This window comes from Microcebus murinus, chromosome 6, assembly GCF_040939455.1.
Source record: "Microcebus murinus isolate Inina chromosome 6, M.murinus_Inina_mat1.0, whole genome shotgun sequence".
Taxonomy (NCBI): domain Eukaryota; kingdom Metazoa; phylum Chordata; class Mammalia; order Primates; family Cheirogaleidae; genus Microcebus; species Microcebus murinus.
The window spans coordinates 26448387-26464626 of NC_134109.1; the positions used below are offsets into that span (position 1 = coordinate 26448387).

A 16240-nucleotide genomic window follows, 5' to 3' on the forward strand; every position below is an offset into this window, starting at 1 on the left:
AAATAATGCCACTGAAGCAACTTATAAAACAGCTTAAACACTCGAGAAAAAAGGGAAGCCATTCAATGATGTAGAAATTGTGAAAGAATGCATTGACAAAGTTGTAGTATGCTTAGACCCCAACAATGTTTCAAAGTACAAACAACTGCCTCTTTCAAGGAGAACCATAACTGATTGGGAGCATGAATTAGCCTTCAACTTAAGAGAACAACTTCATGCAATACTTCAAAAGGAAAAATATATATTATTCAACCACTTTGGATGAATCAACTGATATTACTGACTTGGCACAGGTTTTATACTTCACTCAGGTCATAACAGAAGATTTTCTTTGCTATGAAGAGTTACTTGCTTTGGGCACTCTTGTGAACAGAACATGGGGAATAGTTATCTTCAACAACTTTCAAGATAAATGTCGTGAAGTTGGACTGAATTTGGTAAATGTAGTGAGTGTAAGCACAGATGGTACACCTTCCATTACAGGAAAACATGAAGGGTTTATTGCACAGATTTAAAAAAAGTATTACGTTTCCAGATGCTCTCATTTCTTTGCATTGTATCTTGCATCAGCAAAATCTCTGTGCTAAAGCTACTTATTTTAAGTGTCACTTTGCAACAAGTTATAAGTATGATTAACTATATTCATGCAAATGCAACATGGCATCGACAGTTTTGTAACATGCTAAAGTTGAATAATGACATATTCAGTGCGGGTTAGTTGTATCATTATAAAGTGCATTGGCTATCACAGGGACAAGTGTTAGCCAAAACTTTATCTCTGCAAGAACAGAGAGTTAAATTTTATGAAGAACAGAATCAGCAATGTGAATTATGGAAAGAAGATTTCTATAGGAATGTAGCATTTTTGTGTGCTATCATGTCAAATCAAAATGACCTGAATATTTCTTTGCAAGGTAAAACCAAGTCTATATGTGATATGTGGCAAAAAATCTAAGCATTTCCAAAAAAAAAAAAAAAAGCTATCTTTTCTCAAAATACTTCTTCAAAAGGAAATTTTGGATGAACATTTTCCCCAGTTAGCAAAGGACATTCGTGAGCAGGATGCTATCTGTGAATCACTTTAAGAATTCACAGCTATTATAGACCCATTAATTGGCAAATACAATGAAAGCTCCACTAACTTTGAGAATCATGACATCACACTCAAATTAGCATTTCACCTAGTTGATATCACCTAGTTGATATCACCTCACCTAGTTGATATCACCAAGGCACCTAGGGAACTACAGATGGAATTGATTGAGCTTTCAGGAGATGACATTTTAGAGTCATTGTTTCATGCTAAGAAAGATCCAATTGAAATATGGAAAAATGTAGTAGAATACCCATGCCTTTGGCAACATGCCCAAAAAATACTTTCTTATTTTTCAGCCCCTTATTGCTGTGAATCTACATTCTCCTATCTGGCCCAAATCAAGACACCCTTAAGATCACAAATGACTGATGCCCATCTAGAGGATCAACTGAAACTGTGGACCTCCATGCTACAACCAAATATTCAAATGCTTTCCAACAAAAAGCAGACACAACGAAGTCATTAAAAGGTTTGTTAACTTTAAAATTAACAGTTTTCATGTTTTTGAAATTATTAATAACATAGTAGTTAGATTTTTACAAAATAATGTACATTTTTAAGTACGTCTAATTGAAAGTTTCTTGAATGTGGCCTTATTACAACTAAATTAATGCGGGCTTTCAACATGAAGAGATTCCCCAACCTTGGCTTAAGAGAAATGAACTAGCATATCTGCTGGAAGAAATTTCTCAGCAAAATACTGAAGGAGCTCTCTTGCTACTTTTAAGTGCATATAGTAAGATGTGAGAGGAGAGAAATTATTTGAAGACAGGATTTATAATTACAAAGGAAGCAGAGCAGAAAGATTTGGAAAATTCAAAGCCTAGCAAATTGTAAAGAATGGAAAGGTGTCTTTAGGATCATCAAGACAATGGGAGCAGGAGCCCAGAAACATTTTAGAGACCTTGTAGGTAAGCCAGGACCTTGAGTGCTTTGGTTTGCATATGATTTGAATTTGTCCCTATCAAAATGCATGTTGAAATCTGATCCTTAATGAGGCTGGTGTTGGGAGATGGGGCCGGTGAGGTGTTGGTGAGGTGTTTCAGTCACGTAGGCAGATCCCTCATGAATGGCTTGGCGGATCCCCTGGTGTTGAACGAGTTCTTGCTCTCCTGATGACACCAGTGCTCTGTTTTTCAGGACCCTATTTTGAAATTCTCCTACCCATTTCTTGGTATGCTGTTAACTGAGAACACACTGACCTTTGCTCTCTTTCTTTCCACCAGGCACTCTCTTGCACAAGTTCCCCCTATCTATGTGTCAACTTAGACGTTCCAGAGACTGAGTCCTGAAACCATCCAGACCCCACCAGATTACCTCAAGGCCACATGTAATCTCAGGACAGTCACTGAGCTGGCACCATTCACCAGGTGGAGCAATAATCATCAGAATGAGTCACACTGACCAGCACCTCCTTGCTGCTCCTACATACCCCTCACACCGAGGCCCCTTTTTAAACTCCTATCCTCAATGCCCGAACTTTGAAATGGTCCCTTTCAGGCAAGAGCCTTTGGCCACTTTCCCACTGCTAGCTCTAGAATGAATTCGCTTTCTTTTCACCATACCTTGTCCTTGTTACTGGCTTTTGCAAGTGACGAGTGGCTGAGCCTGTGGCCAGTTACAACGAGGCTGGATTAGTTCCCACAGGACTGGATTAGTTCCCAGCATGGTGGGTTGTTACACAGCCAGGAGGCTCCTTGGGTTTTTGCCTCTTCACATGTGTCCACTTCCCTTTGACTGTATCTGCCATGTTATGATGCAGTGCAGAAGCCCCAGTGGGGAAGCCAGGGCCACGCCCTTGAACATCCCAGCCAGCAGAACCACGAGCTAAATAAAACTCTTTTCTTTATACATCGCTCAGGCTCAGGTATTCTGTTAGAGCAACACACAGTGAACTAAGAGGGAAAATTGGTACCAAGAAGTGGAGTCTTGCTGTAAAGATATCTGAAAATGCAGAGGTAGCTTTGAAACTGGCCAATGGGCAAAGGCTGGAAGAGTCTGGAGGACCAGGCTAGAAAAAATTGCCACGAACAGAGCATTAAGAGTGACTCTGTCACAATGTTGTACACACACACACACACACAAGTGATTCTGGTGAGGGCTCAGGAGAAGATTAAAAGGGAAAGTTTGAAGTTTTTTACAGATTGGTTAAGTGGTTGTAACCAAAATGCTGATAGAAACAGAAATATGGACAGTAAAGGCCATTCAGATGAGGTCTCAGATGGAAATGAGGAGTATTTATTTGGGAACTAGAACAAAGTCACCCACCTTACACCACAGCACAGAACTTGGTCTCATTGTGTGCATGCCTTAGGGCTTTAGGGAAGGCCAAACTGAAGAGTGATGACCTAGGGTATCTGGCAGAAGAAATTTCTAAGCAACAAAGTGCTCAAGAAGTTGCATGGTTACTTTAATGGCTTATGCTCAATTAGGGCAGCAAAGGAATGATCCAAAGGTGAAATTTATAATTAAAAGGGAAGCAGAGCATAAAAATTTAGAAAATTTGCATCTTGGCCATGTGGTAGAGAATGAAAGTGCATTTTTTTCAGGAGAGAAATCCACAGGTGTAGCTGAGAGACTCTTTGTTAAAGGGATTGGCACTGATATTAGGGAGCCAGGTATTAATAGTCAGAATAATGGGGGAAAGGTCCCAGAATAATGGGGAAAACGTCCCAAAGGCATTTCAAAAATCTTCAAGGCTGCCCCTCTCATCACAGACCCAGAGGCGTAGGAGGACAGAGGGGTGCTGGGCAACAGGGCTGGGGCTGCTGCTCCCAGCTACTCCCGCTGGAGCAGCTGTGGCTTGGACTGCTGCTCTGGAGAGCTTGGAAGCCTTGGCAGCATCCACATCCACCTGCTACTGTTTTGCAGGCATGCAGAATTCAAGAGCAGTGGAGGTGTGGCAGCTGCCACCTAGATTTCGGGGGATGTATTGGAAAGCCTGGGAGCCCAGGCAGAAACCTGCCACAGGGCTGGAGGCAGCACAGACATCCTCTACTAAGGTAATACCAAGCAGAAATGTGGGGTCAGGGCTTCTGCAGAAAGTCCCCACCAGGGCAATGCCTAGTGGAGCTGAAGGGACAGGGCCACTGCCAGGACCCCAGAATGGTAGAGCCATTGGTAGCATGTGGCCTCAACCTGAAAAAGCTGGCCATTTGACTCTAACCAGTGACAGCAGCCATGAGAGCTGCACCCAGCAAAGCCATGGGGGCTGGGCTGCCCAAGGCCTTGGGAGTCCACCACAGCACCAGTGTGCCCAGGATGTGTGACATGGAGTCTAAGGAGTATATTCAGGAGCTTTTTGATTTTTTTCATTCAATGTCTTCCCTGCTGGGTTTTGAACTCACTTGGGACCTGTTAGTCCTTACCTTTTTTTTTTTTTTTTTTGACAAGGTCTTGTTCTGTTGCCTGGGCTGGGATACAATGGCATCATCATAGCTCACTGCAGCCTTAAACTGATGGGCTCAAGGGACCCTCCTGCTTCAGCCTCCTGAGTAGCTACAGGTACGTACCACCACACCCAGCTAATTTTTCTTTAGTTTTTGTAGAGATGTTGCTCAGGGTGGTCTTGAACTCCTGAGCTCAAGCAATCCTCCTGCCTCAGCCTCCCAAAATGCTGGGATTACAGGTGTGGGCCACCGTGCCTGGCTTTGCTTTTATTTATTTACTTTTTTTAAAGAGCTGGAGTCGTGTTTGGTCACTCAGGCTGTAGTACAGTGGTACAATCATAGTTCATTGCAGCCTTGATTTTCTGGGCTCAAGTGAACCTCCTAGTTCAGCCTCCCAAGTAGCTGGGACTACAGGTGTGCACCATGCCTGGCTAATTTTTTTTTAAGGGGTGGGAGGTCTTGCTATGTTATCCAGCTGGTCTTAAACTACTGGCCTTAAGTGATCTTCCCACCTTAGCTTCCTGAGTAGCTGGGATTACAAGTGTTACCCCTTACTTTTGCTAGGTTTCTACTTTTTGGAATGTTTATGCAATGTTTAATCATTGTATCTTAGAGATAAATAACTTGTGTTAAAATTTACAATCTCGTAGCTGGCAGGAACTTGAGTTTCAGATGAGACTCTGGACTTTGGAGTTGGCACCAAAACAAGACTTTTGGAATTACTGGGATGGAAGGATTGTATTTTGTATGTGACAAGGATATGGCTTTTGAGGGGTGGGAATGCTACGGTTTGAATATGTTCCCCCAAAATTCATGTATTAGAAACTTAATCACCAATGCAAGTGTTGAGAGGTGGGACTTTTTTTTTTTTGAGAGAAGGTCTCACTCTGTTACCCAGGCTAGGGTGCAATGGTATCATCATAGTTCATTGCAGCCTCAAACTCCTGGGCTCAAGCAATTTTCCTGCCTCAGCCTCCTGAGTAACTGGGACTACAGGCATGCGCCACCACACCTGTCTTATTTTTCAAATTTGTAGAGACAAGATCTCACTCTTGCTCAGGATGGTTTTGAACTCCTGGTCTCAAGTAATCATTCCTCCACCTTGGTCTCCCAGAGTGCTAGGATTACAGGCGTAAGCCAGCGCACCTGGCCCTGAGAGGTGGGACCTTTAAGAGGTGATTAGGTCATGAGGGCTCTGCCCTCATTAATGGCTTCATGTTGTTATCACAAGAGATTTGTTATAAAAGCTAGCTCAGCCCTTTCTCGCTCTCTCTCTTGCCCATAAGAAAGAAGCCTTCTGCCATGTTATGATGCAGGTAGAAGCCCTCACCAGATCCTTTGATCTTGGACTTCCCAGCCTCTAGAACCAGAAGCCAAATAAATTTCTGTTCATTATAAATTACCCAGTCTGTGATATTATGTGGTAGCAGCATAAAAAATGCTAAGGCAATTACTAAAACTAATTTCACCTGTTCTTTTTACTTTTTTGATATTTCCATTTTTTTTTATTTTTTTTTGAGACAGAGTCTCACTTTGTCACCCAGGCTAGAGTGAGTGCTGTGGCATCAGCCTAGCTCACAGCAACCTCAAACTCCTGGGCTCAAGCAATCCTGCTGCCTCAGCCTCCCAAGTAGCTGGGACTACAGGCATGCGCCACTATACCCAGCTAATTTTTCCTATATATATTATCTGGCCAATTAATTTCTATTTATAGTAGAGATGGGGTCTCACTCTTGTTCAGGCTGGTTTCGAACTCCTGACCTCGAACAATCCGCCCGCCTTAACCTCCCAGAGTGCTAGTATTACAGGCTTTAGCCACTGCGCCTGGCCTATATTTCCATTTTTAATGTGGGTACTAGAAAGTTTAGTTACACATGTGCCTTGCATTTGAGGCTTGCGTTTTATTCCTATTGGACAGTGCTATTTTAGACAGCTAGCTGTGCCTTCTATAGAACTGGTTGTGTAAGGTTACTGAATTTTCTTTACTTCTAGAAGCAAACTGATTCTCTCTCACTCTGTTTCTGGGTTGCACTGTGCTATGAGCTGTCCAAGAGTACTTGGGGAAGTCCCTTCCCCTCTTTCTGCCCTTCACCTGGGCTAGGGCTGACCTTAAAGATCTCATTTAGCTCCTACATCTGCCTTATCCCGTACCGTCCAACTATCAGACTGTAACGCTAGGCTTTCTTCCGACCCTTGCGTAATAACAATGTGTACATGTCACTTAAAACCCCACACAGATTTTCCCTTGAAACAATGCTGCTGGTGCTGCTTCAAAAATGCCAGTTTGGAACCACCTGGAGCCAGTGGTCAGCGTGTACCGACAAAAGGGAAGGGCCTCAGTTGTAGCCTTGAGGTTTGCCTTCGCTCTCCTCGCTTCAGGACTCACTGGTTTCTTCTTGCCAGAGACTCCACTCCCACCCCCACCTTCTCGATAATAACAGTCACTGTGCCAGGTTAAAAGAGGAAGAATCAGCCCTCTAAGAGGAACTTTAAAACCAAAGGTAAGTCCCAGGCCCTCAAACTCTGGACAAAATAACTGGAAACTTTACCACTAACAACAACCCTCAAGACACAAAAAGAGGCGGGGCGCGGTGGCTCACGCCTGTAATCCTAGCACTCTGGGAGGCCGAGGCAGGCGAATTGCTCGAGGTCAGGAGTTCGAAACCAGCCTGAACAAGAACGAGACCCCTGTCTCTATTATAAATAAAAAGAAATTAATTGGCCAACTAATATATATAGAAAAAATTAGCCGGGCATGGTGGCGCATGCCTGTAGTCCCAGCTATTCGGGAGGCTGAGGCAGGAGGATCGCTTGAGCCCAGGAGTTTGAGGTTGCTGTGAGCTACGCAGACGCCATGGCACTCACTCTAGCCTGGGCAACAAAGCGAGACTCTGTCTCACAAAACAAAAACAAAAACAAACAAACAAAAAAAGACACAAAAAGAAAAATTAGATCCTTAGAATCCACCATCTATCTATCTATCTATCTATCTATCTATCTATCTATCTATCTGGGCCTACTGACGGTGGCTTTGGAGGTAGAACTGGGTTCAAATCTCCCTTCTACCATCACTCAGTAGTTACAGGACTACTCAGTATATACTCAATAGTTATAGTAGTTTTCCATAATGTATAACTTAGCACCGAGGGTCAGGCCTAAATAGATCAAACTAAAAAGATCAAACTAATATAGATGGCTCCATTACACAAATATACCATGTCAAAGTGTTTTTAAACATAAAGTTCTTAGGATTTTCTGACCTTGGTGATGGGTGGATGTGGTAGTGCGGAAGAAACGGTTACTCCTATTAAATAAAGTTCTCCCTCACTGGTCGTAGCAGCAATAGGATCCTATTAAATTTTAAAGATATACCTAATATTAAGTTCCTTCACAGGTGTGTGAGAAGGAGTGTGAAAATCTATTAGCTTGTGCTTTATGATTAACGAAAAAAGGCATTAGAATCTTGGAGAAAAAGTTCCACAAAGCACCCCAGGAAGATTAGAAGGGACATTTCCTGCAAGGAGGGGTATACTATACCCCACAGTGACATTTCCCACCCCATGTCTCATACCTGAATACAAACAAATTCACACACACACACACACACACACACACACACACACACACACACAAAGCATCTCATAACACCCAGCCAACAAAGAGGGCTTCTCCCATTTAGCAATCCTGCCCTCAAGCAAACAGTGGGCCTGCAGTTGCAGTGACCTTGTCTGAATCCTATTCTGCTGCATCTAGGGAGATTTAACCCTCTGGAAGGTGGCAAACTCCTGCCCTTCCTCCCTAGCTTTACACTCCTATAAAGCAATAACCCAATAGTGCCAAATCCAATAGCAGGGCTGCAATGAGGGTGTTAAAATCCACAGTCACATTAGTTTAGAAGATAGAGAGTTGATAAATATCATCACCGCCTATTTTAAAATTGTCCTGAACAAAAGATCCATCCAGTTTCAACTTCAGGTCTCAAATCAATTCAATCTTCAAAATATTTAAAGCCATAGGTGAAAACTGAGTAAGGGATTCTATGTTGGTTGTTTGTGGGCTAAAGGTGGCTTCTCTTGTTTGCTTTCATCGATTGCTTAGGCAGTTCCCCAAGGGGCAGAACTCACTGACAAAGGGAAATGTAGCTCCCACCACCTTCTTGGTGGTACAGATGAACAGAAATGTAATTTGCCATTAGAGAAGTTTTGGGAAGTTTCTGTTCCAAATGCAAAATTTCTAAATGCAAGGTTAAATTCTCTAAATGAAATGGACAGATCTGAGAAAATAGACCTATGAGAACTAAAGATTATTGATCATTTGTTAAACACGCAACCAAGACTGCATGTGCTTGGGAAGAAGTGAGACCCAGAGGCAGTGGTCCAGCTTAAGGTTTGTCTCAAATATTTCCTTTAATATTTGCTTCAAATATTTGGAGAAGGCAATCAGATTCATAACGTGCCCAACTTTCTGGATCATAACCACATTGAGATGCAAATAGTTTGGGATTCTCCTTGCAAAAAGAAGAAAGGAGAGAGTATTAAGACATAATCTGGCCCTTCTAGGACTTGGAAATTCAGAGAGAGATTTCTACTCCATCCTGCTGGAACTGGCTCTAAATCCCAGGGAAGGAGCATTGTTCCCACTGTCCTGGCTTCAGCTGTGTATAAAAGAAGATAAGAACAGTGCCACACACCAGCAGGCAGAGCTCTGAAATTTCATGCTGTAAAGGAGATACAGCACTCTAGGAAAGCTCCTTGGTCTAGCCAACAACACCCGCCAAATTCTGATGTTATCAAAACAGTCTGAGGTTCAGGGGCTTTTGCCAGAGAAAGAGTAACATTCCTGAAGTCACAGGTGTAAGTTGGTGGACTAACACCGGTTTCAGGAATGACACAAAGTAGAATATTTTCAAGAAGCGTGCTTCCTGCTGGGGGAGGAGAAATTGTGGATGAAAGAGCAGGTCCCCTGCTTTTGTTTCCCACTTCTCTTACAGTGTCTCCTAGTCACAATCACCCAGTCATCACACTGTGGGTCACACCCAGTCACACAGTGACCCTGAGTCACAAACACTCTTGAACAGTCAGAAAATCACAGCCTCCCACGCTCAGTAGTTAGGTGCAATCTAACACACTCGGTCCAGCGATGATAAGATGCCCACTCCTCTGAACGTCCACAAACTCCTCTACCCACCTGATTGCCAAAAACAGCCACGGAGCAAGCTGTTGAAACCTCATTAGCCCCGAACCAGACAGAAGCCAGGCGGGAGGGCATGCCCAGGATGAAGACTTGGGCCACGGAGCAGATGACCTGGCCCAACACCGTGACCGGGAAGAGGTGTGGCCGCAGGCTGCCCAACTTCACCCAGGCCCCCAGGCAGTTGAGAGCTGAGCCGGTGAGGGCGATGGTGCGCAGGCCGAATTTCTCCAGCAGCCAGGCCACGGGCAGGAGCAGAGGGATGTAGGTCAGCATGTAGCACATGGACAGCCAGTCGATGGCAAAGGCGCTGACCCCGTAGAAGTGCATGAAGATGTTATTGATGGCGCCGTACTGGATCCACTGAAAGGCGTTGCACATGGAGTAGCAGCTGAACACCAGGACCACAGCCCAGCGGCGCTTGCTCACCTTGATCACGCTGAGGTCTTCGGGGCTGGAACCACAGGGTTGGGTCAAGCCGCTGGGTTGGGCCAAGGCACTGGGGTGGGCCGAGCTGCTGGGCTGCACGGAGACGCTGGGGTGGATGGAGACGCTGGGGTGGGCTGAGACGCTGGGGTCCTCTCGGAGTGAGGACTCCGGCGCAGGGGTGTCATCGCGCTCCTGCTGGTTAGGATCTTCATTCACCATGACCACAGCCTCCCCTGGAATCCTGGAGAGGTGCTGAGGACTCCAGCAGTCTTAAGGGACGGTGGCTGTCCCCTAGAGCTGACGGGACACTTGCCTCCGCCTGCCCCAGAAGAAACGGAGATCCGAGGCAGCGTCAAAAGCTGCGAGTGCGGCTCCCTGCGCTCACCTCCAAGCTCCTGCTCCCACTTTTCCTTGGAGTTCTTTGTCCCCACCCGTAGCGATCGCTGTCCCCAGGCCGGCTGTAGACGCCTCAGCCCGCTCCTGCCTTGGCTTCCCCCTACAGCGTTTTTGGTACTGGAGAAAATTCACTCCAGGCTCAGCTACTTCGCTTGCTCAGTTCTCTCCGGGTCGGCTCGGGGCCTCGCCCCCTCGGGCGCACGTGACCGCCCCGCCCCCGTCCTGGCCGGCTTCCCATCCCCCTACTCCGCCCCCACCCCGGCTCCCTTCCCTTCTTGAGCCCGGCCTGGCCGGCCGCGCAGTTGTTTCGCCACCGCTTGCGGGATGCATTCCTCCCCTACGCCCCGGGCGCCATGGAAACCGCCCGCGCACCCCCACGCCTTGCACTGCCCCTCAACTCATTTGTCCCGCTCCCAGCGGCCCGGGGGAGAAGATCCCCCCACTCTTACAAGGTAATTCGCACATAGAGTTCCCTCCGCGCCCGTCCGCATGTCCTGCGCGCGCGCACTGCTTCCCCGCGCTGCCAAGGTGTTCCCGGACACCCGAGAGGGGTTCCCCGGCCTCCTCCCTCTGGGCTGGGCTCCCCACTCCTTGCTGACCTTTCGGTATAAAAAAAGACTAGTAGATTTCCTGGTCTGTGCGCTCCCGGGTTAAAGGAGAGCTGCGGCAAACTCGCTTAGCTCGCGACTGTCCCTGCGGACGTGATTTGTCCTGGGGAAGTTAGATTTGAACCTGTTAGGCAGGGCTATTATTTCCCGATGGATTCTGAGCAGCCTCCACAGTGAGGACCCTAGGGTGGAGGGGACCGGGGAGTTCGGAGAAGCGTCAGACGCGGTCTGCGGTTGTGTTGCCAAATGTTTAGCGCAGCGCTGGCTCCGAGCGCGGTCCGGTAAGTGATCTCTGCGCCCGCGTGGCCCTAGGTTGCCACCTGCCGGTGCCAGCCCGTTTCAGAGGCGAAAACCCTTATTAACTCGCTGCAATAAGCCGTTTTAGCCCCGGCGAGGGACAGTGGTAAAAGAGCCCCCGGATTCTCCTTGGGTTCAAGCCCCAGCTTAGCTGCTCCGAGGTGTGTCACTGTAGATCAAGGTTCTCCACCTCTCTGTGCCCCAGTTTCTTCATCTGTAAGATGGGGCTGATTAAATAATAGTGCCTGCCTTACGGTGTTGTTTTGAGGCTTGAAAGAGTTAATTCGTGAAAGCGCTCAGAAAATTCCTTGCACATAGTAAGCTTTCCATGAATGCTAGCTATCTGTCCTAGCAAAAAGCTAACCTTGGGTGTACTGTGCTAAACACGTTTAATGTATTATCTCAATTAAGCATCACAAGAATTCTGTGATATAATTAGTATTGCTGGACTGCATTTTATAGGACATGAGGCTTACAGAAGTGAAGTGACTTCTTAAGGGCCCAGCTGGCATGGAGAGCCATAATTCTCCTTCAAGTCTGTAATCATGCGAACTATAGGCAGCTGCCCTGGGAACTTGTTAGAAGGGCAGAATCCTCTCCAGTGTCAGGGTCTTTAAATAAAAAAATAAAAAAAGGCAAGAAGGGCAAGATGCCAGGCCTACCCCAGACCTACTGAATTATAAGCTGCATATTAATGAGATATCCAGGAGATTTGTTTATTTGCACATTAAAGTTTGAGAGCTACTGGGTGCCTCTGCTTCCTTTTCTTTCTTTTTTTAAACTTCAGACCAAAAATGATTAAAGCTCTGGAGCGGTGGTTCTCCAGGTTGCACATTAGAATCTCATGCTGGGGACTCAGCATTCCAGATGCCTGGGCCAGACCCACATCGGAATCTCTGAGGAAGGACAGGGACATCTGCATGTTTCTAGCTCCCCAGGTCATGCAAGTTGGAGCACCCCTGGTGGGGTTAGAACCACTGACTTCCAGGAGAGAAAACTAGATTCACATCATTCCCTGCTTGGAGGCACCTACTTTTTGGTAGAAACTGCAGGGTGTTGGATTATAATGATATATCTGAAGAAGAAATTCATACCCATCTTAAAATTTCTACATTAATTTAATGTCCTTGAATTCTCAAAATTCCTCCAGTGTTTCCCATCATTCTCTAGGGAGCAGAGAATCTTTTGGAAGACCTTCTAACTCTCACTGTTTCTTTTCCCTAGGTCATCATGGACCAGTCCCCAAACTCTTCAGAATCTATTCTTTTTTTTTTTTTTTTGAGACAGAGTCTCACTTTGTTGTCCAGGCTAGAGTGAGTGCCGTGGCGTCAGCCGAGCTCACAGCAACCTCAAACTCCTGGGCTCGAGTGATCCTTCTGCCTCAGCCTCCCGAGTAGCTGGGACTACAGGCATGCGCCACCATGCCCGGCTAATTTTTTATATATATATCAGTTGCCCAATTAATTTCTTTCTGTTTTTATAGTAGAGACGGCGTCTCGCTCTTGCTCAGGCTGGTTTTGAACTCCTGACCTTGAGCAATCCACCCGCCTCGGCCTCCCAAGAGCTAGGATTACAGGCGTGAGCCACAGCGCCCGGCCCAGAATCTATTCTTAACTTCACCTTATAGAGGAGGAAGCTGGAGCCCAGAGAGTCAGGTGTGTTATTTGGATTCTCACAGTGAATTAGCATCAAAACGAGCAACGGTAAGATTTCCCTTCCATGTGGTATCTCCCATAAGCTTTTGGGTGGCAGCACTTCAGTCTAATGACAAATTCCAAGAGATCTAAGCTGGAATATCTGGAGTTGCTTTTGTGGAGAAGTGAGTCGGGATTTGCTGTGAGCCCTGAATTGGCTCTGCTTGGACTTGAAGCTCTGTTGTGCTATTATTAGCTTCAGGATCATGGGGAAGTCACTTAACCTCTGTATCCTTCAGTTTCTGAATCTATCAAATGAGGATTAAAAATACCTGCCTCACAGGATTATTGTGAGAATTAAACAAGATAATGTGTGTATTTGTTTTCGATAATAATAATGATATTCTGGCAGCCAACCAGGGTAGTGCTGACTCTTGGCAGATTCCCACCAGGGGGCGGACTGCTCCATATCTGCCCAATAGCTTATCTTCATTGGGTAGATATTACATAAAAATAATCTGTATTCATTTTTCATCATGTTGAAAAAACATTAAGCAGCTGACTATGTATTATATTTATCTGTATTTTCTGTCTATAGGTGTCTAGAGGTACACCTGGATGGAGAAGGAGAAATACATTTTAGAGATTGCTTCCTAAAAGGGGGCTCTGGTTCCTTCCAGTCAGTTCTGTCCCCAACTGACTCAAGAGGAAGCTTGCAGGAATCTCTGGCATTAAATTCAACCTTTCCTGGCCTTCTGCAGACTGGTAGCAAAATCTGCCCCCTCGGGGCTAACAGCAACTGCTGGCAGTAAGAACAGGACTTGGAAGTCAGAATGTCTTGCCCTTATTGATAGCTTACTACCAGCTAAACAGGGCTGTAGATGTAAGAAGCATGGGGTTTGGTGAGTGCATGGGAAGTTCCAATGAAGTGAATGAGGTGGAGACCCTGGATTATTCCTCCTTAAAATACTAGCATTTGGAATTTCTAAAAATGTTGCCCTTATAAGTCTTATATGTATAATTTATATGTGTAATACTACATGATCATCAATTTTCTGTTTATCTCCTACATTTTTCTCAGATTTCTAGCTCTCTAAGGACTTATGCATATCTTTGCATAGCCTGGAATGTTTAGTGTCATAAGCTATATAGCACATGCTTCCCATATACGTCTGTAGAACTGAGCTGCATTATACATCACCGCAGAATTTCAGAAAACTGGGGACAAAGAGGAGATCCAACAGACTTTCAGAGAGATAAAAAACAGGTTACATAAAGAGTTGTTTTTTTTAAAAAAAAAAAAAGTACAAAATATCATCACAGTTGTCATCAAGCCTGGAAACTGAAAGTCAGTGAAACAATGCCTTCTGAAGGAAAAACATTTCCTGCCTAGAATTCTATGCCCAAACTACCAAACTAAATAAGTCGAAGAAGAGAATCAAATGTTTTCAGATATGCAGAGTTTCAAAAAAAAAAGTACTGCCTTATCCTCTCTCTTAGGAAGCTGCTAAAGGATGTGCTCCACCAAAACAAGAGAGGAACCCTAAAGAAAATATGATGTAGGATTGTGGAAGCAAGGAATCCTGCACAAGAGGCAGGCAATGGGAATCGCTAGCTAAAGGAAAAGCCCAGAGGGACAGCTGTTTGCCAGGCATGGAAAGCAGTCTGTTCAGATGAAAGTTGATCAGAAGACTACAGGAAAGATTTATTCAAGGAAGTGACACTGATAGGAATGTGTTTGAAACTACTGAGAGGAGGTTTACACAGATGGGGGAGAATCAGGGGTTAAACTAATGATAAGTACCACAAATATAACTAAATAAATGGGGGAGGGGAGGCATTATTAACTCCAGTAGAATTTTTAAAAAGCTATGGAAGAGCCGGGCGCAGTGGCTCACGCCTGTAATCCTAGCACTCTGGGAGGCCAAGGCGGGCGGATTGCTCGAGGTCAGGAGTTCAAAACCAGCCTGAGCGAGACCCCATCTCTACCATAAAAATAGAAAGAAATTAATTGGCCAACTAATATATATAATATAAAAATCAGCCGGGCATGGTGGCTCGTGCCTGTAGTCCCAGCTACTCGGGAGGCTGAGGCAGGAGGATCGCTTGAGCCCAGGAGTTTGAGGTTGCTGTGAGCTAGGCTGACGCCACAGCACTCACTCTAGCCTAGGCAAGAAAGCGAGACTCTGTCTCAAAAAAAAAAAAAAAAAAAAAAGCTATGGAAGAAAGGGGAAAAAAATAATTATGGTGATTATTTTGTGACTCAGTTTGCATAGCATGAATGCAATCATAACAATCATAAGAATGTGAATACTGGAAGTTGACTTACCCAAAACTATGATATGCCTCTACTGGGAGGAGGGAGGAATAGTAATTGGGTATGTGTGTGTAGTTGAGATGAGGGTGGGGTACATAGTGAAACCCTTATCTGCAATATTGGAAAGGACATAGCATGTAAATGCCTATCATGGAAAAATTCAGGAGGTATCAATATGTCCATGTCATTTGCAGCCATGGTGGTAACACCAAAAAAATCATCTAAGAAGAATTGAAAGTAGTTGCCTCAGGAGAGCAGGAAAGGGGGGGAGGATAGGCAACTGATATTTTTAATATATGATTATTTGATTCTTTAAACTATGTATAGCTTTAATTTTCTTAAACAAAAAACCCTAAAATTTAAAATGGAATCAAATTTAATGGAGATCCAGCTGCTTCGCTGGAGCCCAGAGGTGATGTCGGAGACCCTATTCCTCACCCCCTAGTCGAGTTTGACCCTTCTCTGACCTTCTTTTTCCTTCTGTCTTTCACGCTGTAGGGTCTTATCCCTTCAATTTACAACTCACCTTCTGTCCCATCTTCCACCGTAGTTCAGACTCTCACCTCCATCCCGCCACCACCTCCTCAATGTTCCTGCTCTTCCAGCTCAGCACCACGCCCCTCTGCGTGGGCCTTCCGGTTCTCTTCAGGCCCTGCCTTGACGTCTCCAGTGGCCGTCCCTAGCTCTCAGAAGGCCCACACTCGTCCACTCTGCGCACAGGGCCTTTGTGATGTCACTCTGGCCACATCTGCCACCACCAACCACTCCTACGTTTTGCCCCAGCCGGGCAGAACCGCCTGCAGCTGCCCACAAGCATGCTTCCCAATGCAGGGCAAGCGTCCCTCCTGCAGGACGCCCTCCTCCATGCCCTGGGCGTGTTTCAG

The 16240-nt window shown here is 45.4% G+C and overlaps 1 protein-coding gene across 2 annotated transcripts in view; it reads right to left on the reverse strand.

Annotated features, from left to right (window-relative positions):
• Window positions 1-15972, reverse strand: part of FLVCR2 (FLVCR choline and putative heme transporter 2) — a 72612-nt gene extending 56640 nt beyond the window's left edge. Inside the window, exon 1 of one of the 2 annotated variants that reach the window (XM_012742335.3) lies at window positions 15883-15972. In XM_012742335.3, the coding sequence (XP_012597789.1) occupies window positions 15883-15894 (12 nt within the window). In that variant the 5' untranslated portion in view covers window positions 15895-15972. Of the gene's footprint in view, window positions 1-9672; window positions 10324-15882 lie in introns of those variants that run through there. The other variant, XM_012742326.3, reaches the window with a different exon arrangement.
• Between the last annotated feature and the right edge of the window lie 268 nt (window positions 15973-16240).